We start from the raw sequence: 20,513 nt of genomic DNA, 5'->3' as shown, positions 1-20,513 counted from the left end.
CCCATAGCTTCAGATGGAAGGGAGGGTGAGGAAATTTGAACCTGAGGTTAAAAGCGAAATAAAGCAGTCCTCACAGTTCCAAAAGTGGAGTGATGGTTTCATTTTTAAGCACCTAATTATCTCAAAGAGGTTGAGTACCCAAACAGCCACATTGGGTTTAGAGAACACAGCCTCTTGTGAGATCAGTTCACCTCCATTTAAGTTGGCTGCACCCACCCTGCATCTTGCTCCTCTCTTCCTAACTCTGACTGGCTTTCCCAGTTTCTGCAGTCTTTCTGGTAAACTGCAGTGCTTATCAACCAGTCTCATTATCCTCAGGGAGGTATTAAGTATCAGATGAAAACACTGCAGATTTGGACAAGCAATAATTTAGTTTTACAACAATTTCTGATGATGAGAGCCGATTTTCACTTGCAACAGTCAGAGATGAAGAGGAAAAACTGAAATGAGCTCACTGGCTCTTACTTGATTTTCAACAGTCTGGGAACAAAATGTGATCTGAGAGCTACATGGTCCAAAGAATACAAAAAAATAGTTGCAAGCCAGTGTGGCTATTGTGCCGAGTTTAGTTGTCATTTTACAAAATCACACGGTTCAAGATTTTCTCTCCAGTTGGTGTTTTCTCCAAGATGGCGCTTGCCCACTCCAGTTATCACTAACCAAAGGATTGTCGTTAATGTAGTGGGTTGAAGGAATCAAGATATGATCAAATGGGGACCATGAATGAAGCCTTACATGACAGTATTGGAAAAGCACCAATTGGCTGCTTTGGCATCTTAGGTCTTTGAACATGTATGAGACTAATTATCTCTCTCCTGTCAGATTTAACAATGAATGCACTGTGCTAGAGTTTGGGTCTGGAATGTCCTCCAAATGCCCATGTGTTAAATGCTTGGTCCTCAGTTTGGTGCTATTGGTGGTTGGTGGAACCCTTAAGAGGTGAAACCGAGTGGGAAGAAGTTAAGTCATTAGGGATGTGCCCTTGAAAGGGATATTGGGACCCAACCCCTTCTTCCTCTCTGGTTTGTCAGCCATTATGAAGTGAATATCTTCCTCCACCATGTGCTCCTGCCATCATGTACTGCCTTTCCACAGACCTAAAAGCAATAGGGCCAAATGACCATGGACATGAAACCTCCAAAACTGTCAGCCAAAATAAGTTTTTCTTTTCTTAAGTTGACTTTTCTCAGGTATTTTGTTATAAACATGGAAAGCTAACTAACACCATCCTAGAAGTTAGGTGTCTAGCCATTACCTGAAGAGGCCACGTCTGGATCAAACCCTTTGTAAACCAGCTGCCTCATAATTACTGCCATCCAGAAGGTCGATATTGGCCAATTTGACCACATCACATGCTAAATCATCTATTCTATCGTTCTCTGTTGTTTTTTCTTTAAAGTAATCACGTCACCCTCAGAATTTGACATCGCTCACCTCACTATCTTGGAGGAAAGATGTATTGATATATTTATTCACTCATTCATAATTTTCTTCCAGCAAATAGTTAAGGAGGCAATGAATTTGGCACTAGGTAGTCATCAATGACTAAGTCATAGAACTTTCATTCTGGTTGGGAAGACAGACAATAAACAAACAGATGAATAAAGCAGGTAATTAAAGATTTTGATAATGCTATAAAGGAAATGAAGATGTATGGAGGCAAACTGGGGATGGCTGCTTTAGGTTAAGTCGTTCTTGACTCCATTTAAGAAAAAAAAATGATGGCTGGGGATGCAGCTAGTGGTAGAGCATTTGCCTATCATGTATGATGCCCCCCGCCAAAAGAAGAAGAAGAAGAAGGAGGAGGAGGAGGAGGAGGAGGAGGAGGAGGAGGAGGAGGAGAAGAAGAAGAAGAAGGAAAAAGGAAAAAATTGAAAGACTCAAAAACGTATACAATTTGTAAGATCTGTATGAAGTCCCAGTATTTACCTGTTATTTGGTTAATCCCTCTTCCTTCCCAGAAGGGGAAGATTTCTTCAGATGTGTTGGTAGATAAAACTCTTATCCCCACTGCTACAAGGAAGACCCACCTGGATTCAATTAATCAGAGGGAACTTTCTCTGTGAAGTCTGTGGAGAAAGACCTCTTCTGAGGTTGTTATGCTCGAATTTGGGACCCCCAAAAGACCACCAGAGACCAAGATCGATGTAAGCAGCAAATAGGTGTTTATTGAGAGCTAGCTCGGTCCTCCGAGTGTGCACACAGCAACAGGTGACGCTGAGAGGCCCCGAGCCCAGGGTTTGCAGCAGTTTTATACACTCTTTGGGGAAGTCAGGGACTTCACATACATCATAGAATCTCTTAGCAAATCATCACACACGGCAGGAAAATCATAAAACAACTCTAAAACATGATTAGTACATTCACTGGCGGGAACAAGTTGGGTAGGGGTGATTGGTTACTACAAGAGGGAGATTCATTTGAACTGATTGGTGTAAGCCACGAGAGATGTACGTGCTGAACTACATGGTTTCCCAACATGTTATCAACCACCATAAACTACTGGGGGGTCATCTGGCATCCCAGGTATTTTCCCTGTCTCATGCTGATTGGTGGTTGCTAGGGGGTTGCTATGGGTTCTCACCTAACCTGACTGAGTCAGGACACCTGGCTCCACAGATCTCTCCTGTTATTTATAGATAAACAACTCAGCAGGGTGGGTATGTGCCTAGGAGTGCTCTGTGGATCTTTCCAAGGACAAGGGTCATGCCCCCTTCCTTGAACAGGCTTTGCTCTGAGGTAGAGGCTGGTTTTTCAACGTTACTATGGACTTTCATCCTTGAGAATTTTCCATCCTGAGAGCAAACCCCATCAGTACAATAAATGGAAGCATTATCTGAATCATAGCAGACTCACTAAGGTTCTGTGCTATATTCATTTTGTGTCAGGCTCCCCCCACTCAGCAGTTGGTTATGCTGGAGTCTTTTGTGGTGGTGGTGGTACAGCTGGGAATCAAACCCAGGGGCTTGCACTTGATGGGCAAGTGCTCCACCACTGACCCATGGCCCTAGCCCTAAGAGTTGTTTTAAATGTGTAAATAGGGATCATTCATAAGAAGGACATATATGTACTTTATTTCTTTTTAGATGATTTTGTTCTCTAAAAAAAGCTATGGTGGGGGTCAATTTCAAAATCCCTGGAAGCTTTTATCCATTTGGAGGAAATTTTATGTTTCAAAACCACTTTGTGACTTAAATTGCTTTAAAAATTACAGCCTCGAATATCCAGTATGTTTTCAAAATGGAAAGATCAATGTGCCCATCAAATCCCTTCCATGGAAGGTATATGCTATGATTTTATCTGCCCAAACAATCCCTGTCCCCCTCCCCAAATTGTGTTCTCAGGTGAAACACAGGCCATTCAATTAAATCTGAACTTCAAAGAAATAACAGATAACTTGTAAAATGTAAAAATGTTTCAAAAATTGCATGGGGAATACTTCTACTAAAAAATCATTGTTTATTTGAAATTAAAATTATACTGGCATCCTGTGTTTTCATTTGCTAAATCTCAAAACCTTGCTCAAAGAAAAGATTTGGATCTCTGACCTTTCCTGTCACCACTTACCACCCTCACCACTTCCATTCCCTCCCTAGTTGAAGTCCTAATGGATATGGAAAATAACAACCCCCCCACCCCGCCCAGGAAAAAGGTGAAACAACAATCACCAGAATAAAAGGGGAATAACAACCCCTAGGGAGAGGGGAGGACAATGTCACCTGGGGGTGGGGGTGGGGAGAAAGTAAACAATGGGCTCTGGAGTTTCATAATTTCCCATTCTACAACTATTTTCCTGAGTACCCAACCGACACATTCTACTATGATTAAGTCTCCAGTGATTAAGTCACACTAAACATTCTCTATGGTTAACTCTCACTAAACCCTATAAAAATCAGACCTTATTGTAACCAGTGCCCTTTTCTTCCCTGAAAATGTGCCATTCCACTGCTTAATAAAGAAATCCTTGCTGATCCATTGAGGTCTGCTCCCATTTCAATTATTTTTGTTTTCAAGTCCTGTCTTCCAAAAAAATTGGAATATTGATCAATACTGAGAAACAAAGTTTAAATCAGTTGTTACTGAAGAGGATTGAAAACACAATTGCCACTGCACAGGAAAATAGAAAATTGAAGCAACTTTAATGAAATTTAGATATGCGAACTAGATCCTAAATAAGCTCATTTTCCAAAACTTCTGCCATAATTAATGTCTATAAACCTTGCACAATTGAAACATAGAATACTTTGAGTACTTGTGGTAAAAGAAGGTAAAGTAAAAATAGTTTATAATTAGGGAGCCCATAGTCTCATTTTGTTTGGGTATTTGCACTATTGCTTGAACTCACCTAATTTGTTCTCTTTTCTTCTCATTCTCTAGTTATCTAAACAAGAATAAATACCTGACAGTTATTGACAAAGATGCATTTGGAGGAGTATACAGTGGACCAACCCTCTTGTGAGTAAGACGCACAAAAGAATGTTGTAGTGTTTCCTTCCTTTACTGTTTTGGAATAGATGGAGACTGAGGAGGAGAAGCTGATGTTCAAGGGTAGAGAATGTTCTTATAAGGCTTCTGCTAACATTTTTCTGCCTGGCTGCGCAGGCTATTTCTTGGAAGAAAGTCCTGTTCTTTGAGATTCAGAAGGTCCCAAGCCCTGCATGCCCTTCTGATGTCTGGTCAGCCAGCCACCTTGGTGTGGCTCTTCATAGAGGTTCTGTTTGTGGAGCAGCTCCTGTTTGCAGAGTTGTGAGGTATGAGGTCTACAGATAGGTAGAGGGCACTATAGTGTCTGCAGAGAAAATATACATGGGTGGGCATTGCACGAGGCTGGCACAAAGGAGCAAATAAATGATAGTTTGATTCATATCTGAAAGAACTTCAATCATTAGGGAAAATGGGATATAAACATTTTCTAAAATAGCTGTATAATGTACCTATTGTGCATTTCTTCAGACTGGCAGCCCCCATGCAATCAGTGACCAAGTTCTGTCAATTGTGTCCCTTGAGCCTCTTTATCCTTACCATACTCTCCATTCCCTTGGTTTTGCCTTAGTTTAGAATCTTTCATTGAGCATCTAGCCTAATCCTCACCAGAGTGGAACACAGCATTCTAGAGAGGCAGAAGACAACCTGTTGGGGACATGAAGGAACATTTTACTGTGCTTTAAAAAACTAAGAACAAATAAGGTTTTATGAATGTTTTGTACAGATGATTGATGACCCTCTGGTGTCAGGTAGAGAATGGATGCTCCCCAGAGAAGAGAGCATAATCTCCAGCCCTGAGGACTTGGCCTCTTCCCTTTTTCCCCTTTTACAATCTCATTTCCTTTCAGGTTAAACGCACCCAGTTAAGTGGGTTTGTGGCTCTGTTCTCTTAATAACTGTGATTCCAAGTGGGAAGTCATAGCAAAGTGCTTCATAAACAACAACAGACTTAAATGCATTGTGTGTTTTTCTTTCTTTCTTTCTTTCTTTCTTTTTTGCACAGAGTATAAAACAAGTTTCTATCAGTACTTTGTAAAATCTGGAACACATCTTTATCTGCATCTTCAAGATAAAGGTGATTTCTCCAGTGAATGAGGAAAGTTGTTGCTTTCTAAAGAATCCAGTATTTTAGAGAGAGCCTTTAGAAACAGGTGTTTAGAAACATTTTCATGTTTTGTGGCTTTCCTGATGACAATGATGAATACCATAAAAAAATCTGTTTTTCTTAATCAGAAACAGAATCTTAACTGTTTTTATAATCTTCAATTATAAATTTATATGGGCTTGTGTAATTTATGTAATTCAAATGATTGAATATGTGTAATTCAAATGCCAAAGCCTTACCCTCCATTACCTTAGAATGTGACTGTATTTGGAGACACGGTCTTTAGAAAGATAATTAAATTAAGATGAGGATGTTGGATAGAACCCTAATCCAGTCTGGCTGGTATATTTACAAGAGGAAATCAGGGAAAACAGAGACACCAGAAATGCATAGGGAAAAATCATGTCGGGATGACAACCATCCGTCTGCAAGCCAAGGAGAGCCACCTCAGGAGAAATCAAACCCCACTGACACCTTGATCTCAGGCTTCCAGCCTCCAGAACTGTAAGAAAACAGATTTCCGTTGTTTAAGCAACTCCATCTGTGGTAATTTGTTATGGTGATGGGTTTACAGAGTTGCAGTGGTTTTAAAGTCCATGTGTATAAAACATGAACATGACACACACACAGATCAGTTTGCAAATCATCAGAGGGTACGGCTTTCCTTAAAAACGTATTTGCTGAATGGGAATGAAAAATGAGACTCTTAATTTATGATTACCCAAAGTTACTTTATTCTGTTATGCTTGAATTCGGGACCCCCAAAAGACCACCAGAGACCAAGATCGATGTAAGCAGCAAATAGGTGTTTATTGCAAGCTAGCTTGGTCCTCCGTGTGCACATAGCAAATGGTGATGCTGAGAGCCCCTGAGCCCAGGGTTTGCAGCAGTTTTATACACTCTTTGGGGAAGGCAGGGACCCCATATACATCATAGCATCTCTTAGCAAATCATCACACACCGCAGGAAAATAATAAAACAACTCTAAAACTTGATTAGCACATTCACTGGCAGGAACAAGTTGGATAGGGGTGATTGGTTAGTACAAGAGGGGGATTCGTTTGAACTGATTGGTTTAAGCCAAGAGGGGTGTTCGTGCTGAACTGCATGGTTTCCCAAAATGTTATCAACCACCATAAACTACTGGGAGGGTCATCTGGCATCCCAGTATTTCCCTGTCTCATGCTGATTGGTGGCTGCTAGGGGGTTGCTATGGGTCCCCACCTAGCCTGACTGAGTCAGAGACACCTGGCGCAGCAGGTCTCTCCTGTTATTTGTAGATAAACAACTTAGCAGGGTGGGAATGTGCCTAGGAGTGCTCTGTGTGTCTTTCCAAGGACAAGGGTCATGCCCCCTTCCTTGGACAGGCTTTGCTCTGAGGTAGAGGCTGGTTTTTCAATTCCACTTGAATGCACCTGTCTGTGTGGTAACTTTTTCAACTAAGACAACTGTTTACACCAAAACCAAAATAAAAGGCATCAGAAGCAGACTTCAAACAGTCATATCAGAAAGTGTTTTAAAATTGTTTTCAAGACTAGTTAAGCATAGTTGATAACATTGTTTTACCATAATGAAAAAATTAAATGTTGCTTATTTTATCTTTAGCATTGCTTTTTAAAATGTGTACTTGGTGTGTTTTATAATATGCGTAATACAGTATTGCAGTGACACATGTATAGAGCTCGTAATTATTCATATATTAGAATTGCATACTCAACTAAGTTTTACTTACAAACATGTGAGATTGAAAGCATTTGAAGATCAGTGGTATAAACCAGAGCCACCCAAGGTATGGGTCCACCACAAGGTCAATGGCTGCCCCAGAATCTGCAACAGAGCCCAGCTTCCTCCATGGAGAAGGTCTTGCCATGAGAGTGTAGTCAGCCAAACTAGACAGTTTCTCAGGGAAGCAGTGGGCTTATAATCCAGCACAAGCTTCTTCTTCCCTTGTCAAGGACTGGTAAGAAGCTGTTGGCTGCTGGCCACCATACTTTGTAAGACAGTAGCATAGATGACAAAAGTCTCCAAATCTCCCCACTGCATTTAGTCTTGGTCCCTCTCAAATTCATCTGCCTCAAACATCTGCGGGCTCAAATGCCAGCAGGATCTTAAAACCCAACACTGGCCTCCCTTCAGAATAAGGCATTGGTGTGGCACAGGAGGCCCTGCTATGATCTTTGTCTCATGCCACTTCGTATCTCTGACCAAGGAGTCATCCATATTGAAACTCTTAGCCCTGCTAATATTCAAACCTACTATGCAAGCTGTGATAAACTCTTCCTCTTCTCACGGTCTGGAAAAGCCTCCAACCTTAACTATCTAATAAGCTCCTGACATTTTGATATTCAAGTAGAGTTCTCCCCTTCTCCTCAGGAAAAAATGACCTCTTCTTCCTCTGTACACCACCGCACACCCTTTGTGACTCTCATGTACCAGATAATTATCCAACTGTGCCCCTTTTTGCATCTCTCCAGGGTATCCTAGAGAGCAGCATTTATGCTTTATTTTTATAGCTCTAGCTCATATTTTAATGCCTGAGACACAGTGCAAGCATAATAAATGTTTGTGAAAATAATAAAATTGACAATAAACAGTCCAATCATATTTCTATAATCACTACAGCATTTAAATAGCAGTCACATGTTAAAGGTATTTTAGCTTATAGTGCTTAGGTAAATGTGTTCATTTCTACGTTTTTGGAAGTGGTCAATTCATCTACCCATTTGTTTGTGCTTCTTAAAAGTTGTCTTTTTTATTTATGGCAATATTTCCTACAACCAAGTTAAGAGCAGACATCCAAATGCTTGAAAGTGCTTTTCTTGCTTCCTGATGGCATTGCAGGTTGAAGAAAGTGAACTTGGTAAAAAATTATACCAGTAATCAACTCTTGGCACCATCATTTCCTGACTGTAAGAACTAAGCCTCAGTTCTCTCATCTGTCAAAACAGGATAACTAGAAGTAATGAAGTTTAAGCAGACAATCTAAAGGGACTAAGGGTATCCTCCATGAATGTGAAGCTATATTACGAGTACATTCACTTCCTCTTGAGCTTTGACACATCATGATTCTGCTCTCTCTTAACCTCTCACTAGCTCAGTTCAGCATTACTCCAAATAGTGTTCAGTTCTGGGTCCCAGTTCTTTCTTCTCTGTATGTTCTCCTTTGGTTAAACCATCTGCTGTCAAATATCATGAGACTATAAACACTCTCTTAAGTCTCAGATCTTAAATTTTATTAATCATCTCACCTGCCTGAAATTTCTGCTTTGTTTGGTTAAATTCTCCCTAATTAACTTTTGAAAATGTACGATAAATACCTACTGAGACCTTCTAAGCTTAAGATGCTTGAGGGGGGCAATATTTTATTCTATTCTATTACTTTATTTCGGTACTAACTCAGGGGGCATTCTATCACTGAATTACATCCCCATGCCTCTTTTATTTTTATTTTGAGACAGGGTCTAAGTTGCTGAGGCTGACCTCAAACTTACGATCCTCCTGCTTCAGCCTCCAAATTGCTTGGTTACAGGTATGAAGGGTCACTATTTTAAAGAGCGGTTAGGGAAAGCCACCTTGAGAAGGTGACAATTAGGAAAATAGTTGAAAGAAAGGAAGGGGTAAGCCATGTGGCTAACAGAAGCAAGAACATTCTAGACCAGTGCAAAGACTTCCAGGTGAGAATATTCTGGCATATTTGAGGAAGAACTAGGAGGTCATTACAGCTCAAGCAGACTGAACTAAATGGGAAAAAAGACAATTGGTAAAAAAAAAAAAAAAGGTAATGAGGTATGAGAACAATTTGTAGCCCTAGAGGCCATTATGAGGTCTTGATTTTGTTCTTAGAGCAGGAGCCTTTTGTGTTTTTTGAGCATAGAACTGACTCATGTCTTAACTGGAACTCTAGCTGTTATGTTGGAAATAGACTATAGGGGGCCAAGTATGGAAACAGAGACCACTTAATACCCCAAGTAATGCACGTAAGAGATGATAGCAGCTTGCCCTAAGGCAGTATCAGTGGATGTGATGAGAAATGATCAGATTCTGACTATTTATAAGGAAAAGCTAACAGGATATGCTGGTGTTGAATGTGGGGTTGAGCAAAAGAGAAAAATCGAAACAACTGCAAGTGTTTTTGCCTGAACTATTGGAAAATGGGATCACCCTTTCCTGAGATGGGGAAGAACAACTGCAGGTACCTATGTCACCTCCAAGCAGGCAGTGACATACGTGAATGTGAAAAGCACAACAGAGGTCAGGGATAAACATGTATCTGAGACTCTTTAGAACGTAGGTGGTGATGGGAGAAATAGATGTGGAGGAAATCTCAAAGAACAGATAGAATTAAGACTCATGATAACCCTCCCTATCAAAGTGATTTTCCCTGATTTTTTTTCTAAAACAATATTAAAATGGGAGTAATTTGAGTGGGGGGGAGGCCATACCTTCTCAGTGACAAAGAAAGATAGGTGACCATGTAAATAAGTGACAAATGTCTTCAAAGATGTAGAGAGAGTGGCTTGCTTAGTACTTACATGGGTTAAACCCATTAAAAAAAAAAAAAAGCTAATTCAAATGACATGATCTAAGGAAGATTTCATCAATTAAATCTTAAGTAAGGGTATTGGTGATGTCGAAGTTGGAAGTCTTTAAAAACTTCACCTGTTCCCCCAGATATCCCCTCTCATCCTGAACTATTAAGTAACTAGTCCCCACCCCCAATACACACACAGGAAGAGACTAAAGTTTTTTCCATTAAAATACGATCATGAAGATTTAAGGATAAAAGGCATAGAATTTGGGACAGAAGTGAAGAACTGTTGTGAAAACAGGGTCTGTGAAACTACATTATAACATTTTGGGGAGGGTACCAGGGACACTCAACCACTGAGTCACACCCCCAGCCCTCACTTTTTTTTTTTTTTTTTTTGAGACATGGTCTGGCTGAGTTGCTTAGAGTCTCACTAAATTGCTGAGGCTGGCTTTGAACTTGTGATCCTCCTGCCTCAGCCTCCAGAGCTGCTGGGATGACAGACATGCGCCATCATTCCTGGAATATTATAACATTTAAGACCAAGAAGCCCCCCTGTACTCATTTCATAAAATGAATGCACTCTAGGGAGGAGTTAGAATTTGGAGGAAGCTGACATTCCCAAAGATAAGAAAGAAATAAAACATGAGAATGAACATTGGTAGTCTCCCCAAATTACCATGGTATCACGTGTCAGCCAATAACCCCCAAGCTTCCTGTAAGCTTCCTGCAAAGCTCAGAAACTTAGTATTCTGTTCACCATTTTTTGGAGCTTATACCAGGGAAGAAGAAAACGGAGAATTTGTAAGGGTCCGGCGAACGTCGGAGGAAGAGACCGGCTCATGCAACAGCAAAAGGGGTTTATTGAGGATCCAATCCAGCGCGCTGGGGCTCCGTGCTCACTCAAGAAGGGAGAGCAGCCCAGAGCCCCGGGCGGGGGTTGAGCAGTGCTTAAGTACACTTTTTGGGGAGGGCGGGGACTTTACACACATCACAGTCTCCTTTAACAAATCATCATACACCGTGGGAAAATCAACAATTCTTAGACATGATTAGTACATTCATTGGCGGGAACAGGTTGGGCGGGAATGATAGGTCACTCCTAAGTGGGGGGATACATTCAAACTGATTGGTTTGGGCCCTGAATGCCTACGTGCCAGGCTGCACAGGGTCCTAGGTTATTGTCCTAACAGCTACAGGAATTTCAGGTTTTGGGTCCTTTACATTTTAACTCAGGCTTTGCAGCTTAGAAACTTTACAATGCCCTGTCTTTTACACTTTAACTTCAATTTCTTCTACCCTTACAAATTCAAAACAGTGATCAACACAGGAAAGAAGCAAATGGAATTCCAGGATGAGCATAAAGGGTGGTCCTGGGTGTCCACATCAGAGCTGAAGGCTCCGGAAGGAAGTTCATTTGGAAAGCAAAAGGGATGGTCAGATTCTCTGACAGGACCGACTCTGGGAAAAAATGGTTTTGGGGTGTTTTACAGAACTTTGGAACATATGAAAATCCTAGCAAAAGATCCATTCCAACCAAGGCATATAAATATAAAAAGAGGCAAAGAGGCAGACACCCCATTAGACTAGAAAGATAATGAAATCACAATATGCAGAGTTGTAATAACCAAAATAGTGAATGTGGGCTGGATCCAGTAAGTCCTAAAACTATTTCAGAGAGTAGAGGGGTATCCAGAAGGGAAATGTATGTAGTTGTGTTACTGGAGTCAAGGTTGAAGACCCTGGCTCTGGTGATCCCAACAGACTAGGCTCAGCTACTTGTCCCAGGATACCAAAGGGACAAGCGGGGGTATAGGGCAGGAAAGGAGATTTAATTGGCATGGCCACATTGGGAAGGACAGATCTAAGAGTACAATGGCCAAAGATCTGTCTTTGAGGAACTGAAACAAAGGAAAGGGAAACAAAGACAAAAGCTGGGGGGCTTGCATGGCTGGGGGGTTTGTATCACTGGTAGTGAAAGTCTCCTGCTCAGGCCTGGTCTGCTTGACCATTGTCTGCAAGGTCACCATCACTTGAGGGGTGATTCAGTTCCCATCTAGAAATGATCGCTTCTGCTTAAGGGGACAACCTCACCTTTGTCTCTAGGTAATTGCTCCTGCTTGGGGGGGGGGGCAATTTCACCATGAAGTGGTCTGTTCTTTGAGGCTCAAGGTTGCTTGGAGGTGGTTTCAGTCCTTTGTCATAAAGATGCTGGTATCAACCAGACCTGTGGTTCCTGGCATCTAAGGTAAATGCAGAAGAAAGTGGCTCAAAGAAAAAAAAAAAAAAGGTTAAAAAGGCAAACAGAGTCAGAGAGGGACAAAAATGGAGTTGTTTAAGTCAGTGACTGGGTCCCCTCAGGCGAAGAGTGATGCATGAGAGTTACATCTTAATCTTCCATAGCAAGGAGTCAGTGAGTAAAATCTAAAACTACTACCTCAAGAGAGGTTTGTGAGCTGGGGTTGTGGCTCAGTGGAGCGCGCTCACCTAGCACGTGCAAGGCACTAGGTTCAATCCTCAGCACCACATAAAAATAAATAAATAAAATAAAGGTATTGTGTCCAACTACAACTAAATATATAAAAAGAGAGGTTTGCAATTATGGAAGGAAACACCAAAAGTTGAAAGTGATTGCTTCTGAGGTATCAGAAACCAGACCAGCAGAGACTGGACAAGAGTTCACTGCAATTTGTGTTGTCAAGTTTCTAGGGTAATTTACTTTTTTCAGAGAAGGTCCACATATTATATTAATAAAAATTTAAATTAAATTTAAAAAGAAAGCCACAGAATGTAGGATGAGAAGTCCATGGAGATGTCAGGAATTGAGAAGTCAGTAGAAACAAATAAAGAAACGAGTGGAATCCAGTCTCATTTCTCAAATTCCAAGCATATTTGTTATCTTAAAATACATTTGTTAACTAATCATGCATGTCCCGTGACCACTCTCTAATTCTTATCTTGAACTCTTGTGAAAATCTTCATTACTTTATTTCCCACAAATTTCACATGACTAGATTTTAAGATCCAGAGGAAATGGACTATTTCTTACGGTTTTGTAGTCCTGCACCTCAAAAGAATAGATAGCAAGTAGCCAATAAATATTTGATGCTTTGTAACTGAATTTCAAATAGCCATGTTTGGTTGTTGTTTGGTATGAAAGCCAAAAAATGGAAAATCTGAAACTCCGTCTAATGAAAAGAAAATTGGGCGCCATGTGTATTTTTGCCTTATTGAAGGTTTCTGTAAAAGAACACAGTCATTTCTAATAGTCAACAAAATCAACAAAACTTGCCCTCTTAGTTTATCATCTTTTTTCCAGGTCACTTCTCAAAAAAGAATCTAATTAAAAACAAGTTAAGGCTGGGGCTATAGCTCAATGACAGAGCACTTGCCTAGCATGTATGAGGCACTGGGTTTGATCCTGAGCACTATAAAAAAAAAAAATGCATGCCATCTATTTACAACTATAAAAAACTTTTTTTAAGTTAAATATCTAGAGTGAAATCTATTCTTAATCTTTGCTATTAAGAAAAAAAAAGTGGGGTAGGGTTGTGGCTCAGTGGCAGAGTGCTTGCCTAGCAGGTGTAAGGCACTGGGTTTGATTCTCAGCACCACATATAAATAAATAAGAAATAAAAGTCCATCAACAACTAAAATATATATATATTTAAAAAGAAAGAAAAGCTTTTGAACTTAGCTTGGGAGTAAAGTAACATTTTTTACTTATTGATTTTTTAAAATCAAGATATGCCATCTCATTTTCCATTTTTATGCTTTCTATTTTGGATTACCTCGTTTTCTTTCATGTTATTTTGAAAAAGAAGCTCTTGGTGTTCATAATGCTGAAGGAAAGAACACTGAAATGCAGGGCTTTCCATAATAGCCAGTGTTATCTAAATTTTAAATTATGTAACTCACTTAAATAGCCTGTAGCATACTCATGGAAATTACTATAATAAAATAGTCCCAATGATAAGTCCCTCTTAAGAAGAAGGAATCTTTGTGAACGTATCCTTGAGTTTCCATTACAAAAATAAACTTGTTGCTTTTTTAGCTGATCAAATTAATCACTTGAAAGTCCAGGGGTCATAGTACTGCCAACTTTCTTGGTTTAGAGAAAATAAGTCTTTTTTGTTGTTTTTGTTTGTTTTTATATTCTTTTTGATCATCCCAAGATTATATGATTAGACAGCTGAAAATTTGTGGCAAGTTTCTGTCTAGTGTGCCTGAACTCTAAGGAAATACATATTTTCTAGATGTATCCAGGGCAAATTTTTTTTTTAGTTGTAGAGATGGACACAATATTTTTATTTTATTTATTTATTTTTATGTGATGCTGAGGATCGAACCCAGTGCCTCACGCATGTGAGGCAAGCACTCTACCACTGAGCTACAACCCCAATCCCCAGAGAAAATTTTTTTCTTGAGGTATAATTTATATAAATAACAGTTTTTAAATGTACAGTTTAATTGTTCTACCTTGATTATGATTTAGAACATTTTCACCACCTAGAAACTTCCCTCATACCCCGCCCTCTTGTAATTTTTCCAGTATAAAAATCTAAGAATAGGGGCTGGGGATGTGGCTCAAGTGATAGCGCGCTCGCCTGGCATGCGTACGGCCTGGGTTCGATCCTCAGCACCACATACAAACAAAGATGTTGTGTCCGCCGAAAACTAAAAAATAAATATTAAAAAAAAAATCTAAGAATAAGGTTGCCAAGCCATAGGACAGATGTATGTTTATCTTTATAGAAAATACGGATGAACTGTTTTCCAAAATAGTTGTTCCATTTTCTATTCCCATCAGCAAGGTATGAGAGCTAAATACTGGCCAACCTGTTTTATCTTTTTTTATTCTAGCCATTCTAGTGGGTTTACAGTGGTATCTCATTGTGGTTTTAATTTGTGTTTCCCTAACTATAAATGAGGTTGAGCACACTTCCATGTTCTTATCCATTTGTATAATTTCGTTTGACAAGTGTCTGTTCAAATCTTTTGCCCATTTTTTGGTTGTATTCTTATCATTGAGTTGTGATCCTGCATAAAAATTTGGGCTAAATGAAATACATTTTGGTTCTAACCACCAGCTCACTGCCCTCCCAAGTTTGACCTCTCTTTCTTTGTTCTATTGCATTAACTGAGGAGAACCTGCTAATCTAAAACAAATCAGGGCAAGGGGTTCACATACTCAGTTCACCACAAGCATCTTACGGAATGCCTAGTCAACTCCATGAAAATTATAAGGATAAGACAGAGTCTCTGCCTTTAAACAGGTTACAATCAAATTCAGGAGAAATTTACGTAAGTAACTATAACACAGGTTTGATGTAAGAAGAGCCATAAGACATAATTAGAGAATCAAGATACCATTCTTGCTTAGGGCCATCAGCAAAGGCCCCATTAAAAAAGTGGTAACTGAGATAGGATTCAGGTGAGGGGTGGAGTGAGAAAGAATAAGGTAAGCCTACAAGAAAACAGAGTGAATTCAGAGGTGAACTTAGGTCAAAAAAGAGTGTTTGAAAGATGTTGATACTATATTGGGGGAAATCTGATCTGATGATAAGGACAGTAACTGGGTTGATATGGAAATACCACGAGCAGTTACAGAGCTCTCTGCAACCTCATGACTTCTGTCCTATGCTCCTCCACCCTCAGTCCTGGATACCTTGGTCCCAGCCACTCAGCTGGGACTGTTCTTCTGTATCTCCAGGCTATTTGGTAGGAATTGGACTTCCCTCAGAGGGAGGGACAAATCAGCCTGGAGCTCCAAAACTGAACCCCTGATAATTTCTGCCAAAGCTACCTCGGGATCTTTATACTGATGGGTCCTTGTCTGGCATGCTCTTTTCCTGGAGATTGATATGGCTCTCTCCCTCATCTCCTGTAGACATTTGCTCAATAATATTATCAATTAGGCCCTCCGTGACATCTTCCCCCGATCTCTGTGACTCACTTCCAGCCTCTTCCTTTTTTCTTCATTTTTCCCACAGCACCTATCATCATCTAATATACTATATGTCCTCTCTGCCCACTAGAAGGTGTGCAAGAGTAAAGCAAGAATATCTGCCCATTTAGTTCGACCACTATGGTCCTAGCATCTAGAAGTGCCTATAGACAGAGAGCAATCAAAGCATTGTTGAATGAAAGAATTTTAAAACATGACATGCATTTAAACACATTGAGGCAAGCTCGCTGTCTTTAACGTAATAGCTTTTAAGGCTTTATTTTAATTTAGTGTCAACAAATTTATTAAATTGTCTATATGCACTTAATTCATCTATTTGCTCTTCGTTGCATTTCATCTACCAATTTACAAATGTGTCTACACACAGCTTCTACATCAGCAATTGATATCGGAAATTTGGCAAGCCAATTAGTGCTTATTTAGTTTGCAATTGACTTTCTCAAAACTTGATTTTAAATAAAATATCTCACAAAAAAATGGAAATTATTCCAATGTTTGAACAGTGCTAGAGTACATAATTGTTTCAGAGAAGAAATTCATTCTTCCTGCAATATCAATTACCAGTTGGCTCTTTTTTCCCCTGGCATTGTTAAATTTTGGTGATACTCCTGCCCTGTGTGTAACTCTGTGTATAATCCTCCTTCCAGGAGACCCTCAAGGTTATACAGTGGAGGGGGTAGAGAGAGAGGAGGGGAGGGGAGGGGAGAGGTGGGGAGGGGGAAGGGTGGATGATGGGAAAGGCAGCGGAGCACAACAGACACTAGTATGGCAATTTGTAAATCAATGGATGTGTAACTGATGTGAATCTGCAATCTGTGTATGGGGTGAAGGTGGGAGTTCATAACCCACTAGAATCAAAGTGTGGAATATGATATGTCAAGAAATTTGTAATGTTTTGAACAACCCACAATAAAAAATTAAAAAAAAAAAAAAAAAAAAAAAAATAATCCTCCTTCCAAATTCAGGTCTTGTCACTTTCATTAAACACTTGAGATGGTTCCCATGACCCATACAATTAGACTTCAAATTTTCTGCCAGCCTCAGCTTAGCTGCATCCTGATTTGTGAGTAAACACTTGCTAGAGACAAATTCTCATGGAATTCAGTGCCCATCACTTGAAGAGCTCTTCAAGGAAAGTGCCAGAGTCAATAAGAGGAAGCCCTCTGGCTAGTAGGTTTCCATCCCTGTGACTCCAATCACAAATGGATTCAGATCTTCCAGCTGCTGATAGCAACTCTCCATACACTTCTCACTCTGAAATAAACAACTTTTTAACTGTATGTTCAAGGTATGCTTTTAGAAGAGAAGTCATGCTAATGGAAAATCCTGAATTCAAAGTGACCAAATAAAAATTGGGGTAAATAGAAGACACAGGTTCAAATAACTTAAAATGGTCCCTGACTTGTTGAGTTTGGGGATTTCTTCAGAGTGACTCACTCTAGAGTAAGGGTCTTTCTCCACAACTCCAGAGCCAGGTCACTGTCTCATGTGGCTCAGCCCTCAACAATTATTTGGTCCAAGCTGCTGCATTGTTCTACATGGGAAATAGAGTGGTGATTAAAAGTTAAAGATGAGGGGCTGGGTTTGTGGTTCAGTGGTAGAGCACTTGCCTAGCATGTAGGAGGCACTGGGTTTGAACCTCAGCACTGCATATAAATAAAAGTCCATCCAACTAAAAAAAAAAAAAAAAAAGTTAAAGATGATACATTCAACCTACACTTGTATTTCTTCTTCCTCTTCAGATCCTCCTGAAAAGATGAGGAAGGAATTTTTAATACACTTAAATCCACGAGGGCAAGAGGACACATAAGATATATTGATGGTCTGGAGAACTATGGAATCCTGAAAGAAAAAAAGGCGGAAGGGAAAGCTTAGAGGAGCCCAGGGAGCAGACAGTCAGCTGCCTTGCTCTACACAGAACCTTTGAGGGGCGATTTAGAGGTGATGTGTTGGCAATGGCAAGAATGAAACATAAAATCAGAAGAATTCATGGAAAGTCAAAATGCCTACGTCCAAATAGCTCCCCTTTGAGCTAGAGGTCTCAAATCTCTTTTCTGGAAAATTCTAAGACAAAAAAGGTGTCCACTATCTGGGATTTTAAAGCCCAACAACATAATTTTCAGCTTCCTATATAATTGCGTTAATCAAAATCTGCCAGTGGAAAAACTTGCTCTTAAGTATGAATGTGTAACCAACGATCACCACAGAATGCTTCTAATGTAAAAGATTGAAACACAGGTTAAACAAATGGGTGGAAATGAGCCTATAGAAATCAGACATTGCAGAAATCAGAATAGAATTATTAACAAAGCAATAATTAGTGACCTGCGATAAATCTAAGAAAATATTTCAGCTCTATGACTATAACAACACTAATGATTACAATAATTTATGAGAACACACTCTCAGCTACTATTCAACAAGCCCAAGATAAGGAAACTGAGGCACACAAATGCTGAATGACTGGTTATAAGTGCAGAAGCTGGAATTCAGATCTAGATAATCTGAATGTGCTGGGGATGTGGCTCAAGTGGTAGCGCGCTTGCCTGGCATGCATGAGGCACTGGGTTTGATTCCTGGCACCACATAAAAATAAAATAAAGATATTGTGTCCACCTAAAACTGAAAAATAAATATTTTTTAAAAAAGAAAGTTCAAATAGATAATCTAAATGTAAAACTCATGCATCGTTGCTTCTTGGTCTTTGGGTTATGATCAAGTGTAGTAAAACCCATACCCCAAATGTGTGGTGGGCATCCTCAAATATCCCATCACCAAAGGAACAAAAACCAAGAAAGCATTCTTTAAAAAATGTACTCGTGCATCTGACAAATCCATATTCAGAGCTTTCTGTTGATTAAATACCAGCCTATTTGTCAAAAGTACTGCAGTGAACAGAACTGGCAGAGTCCCAGTTCTTGCGAAGCAAAAATTAAAAATTCAGTACAAGAGATGGAAAATACAATGAGGGAATTCTACCAGAAGACTTCATAAAAGTAACAGGAGAAAATGACAAACCAAAGAAGGAGATATATCTAAGTGACTCAGAAGGCTCCTTTTCTACTTAGTAGGAATTTCAGAGAAGCAGAGAAAACAAGAGTAGTAAGTTATCCCGGGAACAATATAAGAACACTTTCTAGAGCTGAAAACATTTCTAGACCTTCAGTCAGGTCTCCAGACTGAAGGGGCCCCTCAACTCCCTGTGCCCAGTGCAATAAATAGAAAAAGATTCACATCAAGGCACATCTTAATGAAATTTCATACCATAAAAAACTTCCAGAGAGCTGGGGTTCTAGAGTGCAGGCTCAGAATGCAAAAGAGTTCAATCCCTACCACTGCCAACAACAACTTCCCGAGTCAAAACAAGTCAATGACCAAAGAACATAAATGGCATTGTACTTACCAAAATCAACACTGGTTACTAGAATTCAACAGGGTAAAGTCTTTTAAATTCTGAAGAAAATGATATTTTTAAATAAATTATTGCAATCCCAAATTTTACAGCCAGGTAAAACATTAATTGAATGCAAGAGAAAGACTGAAAAGAAAATAGAAAATACCTCTTTAGTGTGACCTTTCTAAAAAGTTATTTGAAAAATGTGCTCCATTGAAATGAGGGGAGGAAAAAAAGAGAAGCAAATTTTAAAAAAAGAAAAAGAAACGTGGGAGATCAAGAAGATGACACAGGAATTCAGGAAGGTACCCCTAGTGGGGAAAGGAGAAGTAGTCTAAGAAGCTCAAATTTCATTCTGTAGACATTGGAGCAAGCAGGGGGTTTCAAGCTGGTGAGCAAAACAATGAGATCATGTTTTAGAAAGAACATCTGTACTAAGTTTGAAGGTGGGATTAATAAAAGATATTTCTGGCACCATCTTGGAATTTTTGCAAGGTTTGGGTGAAAAGTAATTCAGACTCAAACTAAAACCGTAGCAATGAGAACCAGCTAAGCTGGCATCTGATGGGTGGGGAGAGCACAATTGCATTTTACTATAGATTTTTACAGCATGAATCTAAGAAAAGGTCAAGAAAGACTCCATGAGGACACTGAAGCTTCAAGCCCTGAGATGTGGTGGATAGAAGATAGAAAATAAAATATATCAATAGGTTTAGAGGGAAGATTCATTCTATTGGGGATATTTTGAGTGGAGAGGAAATGCTACATCTACTGGGTAATATAAAGGGGCTTCTGCTTTCCTTTCTGATATTACCCAGAATGTCTTTTTAAAAGTGTAAGAGAAGATAAATTTTCAACAAGAAAATAAAAGGATAGTAGTTGCTTGCTTGACCCTGTAAATGTAAAGTAGTACAAGGAGAGCAACCTGCATCAGGAAGTAAACAGGATCACTTTAGCAGCAATAGGCTTAATGGATACTCAGAGTTACAGCAGGTCCCTGAGATGAGGTTGGAGAGCTAGTCAAGGGCCAGAC

General features: G+C 39.7%; 1 protein-coding gene across 4 annotated transcripts in view; it reads left to right on the top strand.

Moving 5' to 3' along the window:
• Tshr (thyroid stimulating hormone receptor) overlaps window positions 1-20,513 on the top strand; it is a 145,151-nt gene that overhangs the window by 115,666 nt on the left and 8,972 nt on the right. For 3 of the 4 annotated variants that reach the window (XM_058577766.1, XM_046440731.2, XM_058577767.1), the window contains one exon: window positions 4,378-4,455. In XM_058577766.1, the coding sequence (XP_058433749.1) occupies window positions 4,378-4,455 (78 nt within the window). Of the gene's footprint in view, window positions 1-4,377; window positions 4,456-17,828; window positions 19,872-20,513 lie in introns of those variants that run through there. The other variant, XM_046440732.2, reaches the window with a different exon arrangement.

Source organism: Marmota monax, unplaced genomic scaffold (genome assembly GCF_021218885.2).
Source record: "Marmota monax isolate L192 unplaced genomic scaffold, Marmota_monax_Labrador192_F-V1.1 WCK01_AAM20220418_F8-fsc00017, whole genome shotgun sequence".
NCBI lineage: Eukaryota > Metazoa > Chordata > Mammalia > Rodentia > Sciuridae > Marmota > Marmota monax.
The sequence above is the reverse complement of the archived record's forward strand: the minus strand, read 5'-3'. Positions and strand labels throughout refer to the sequence as shown.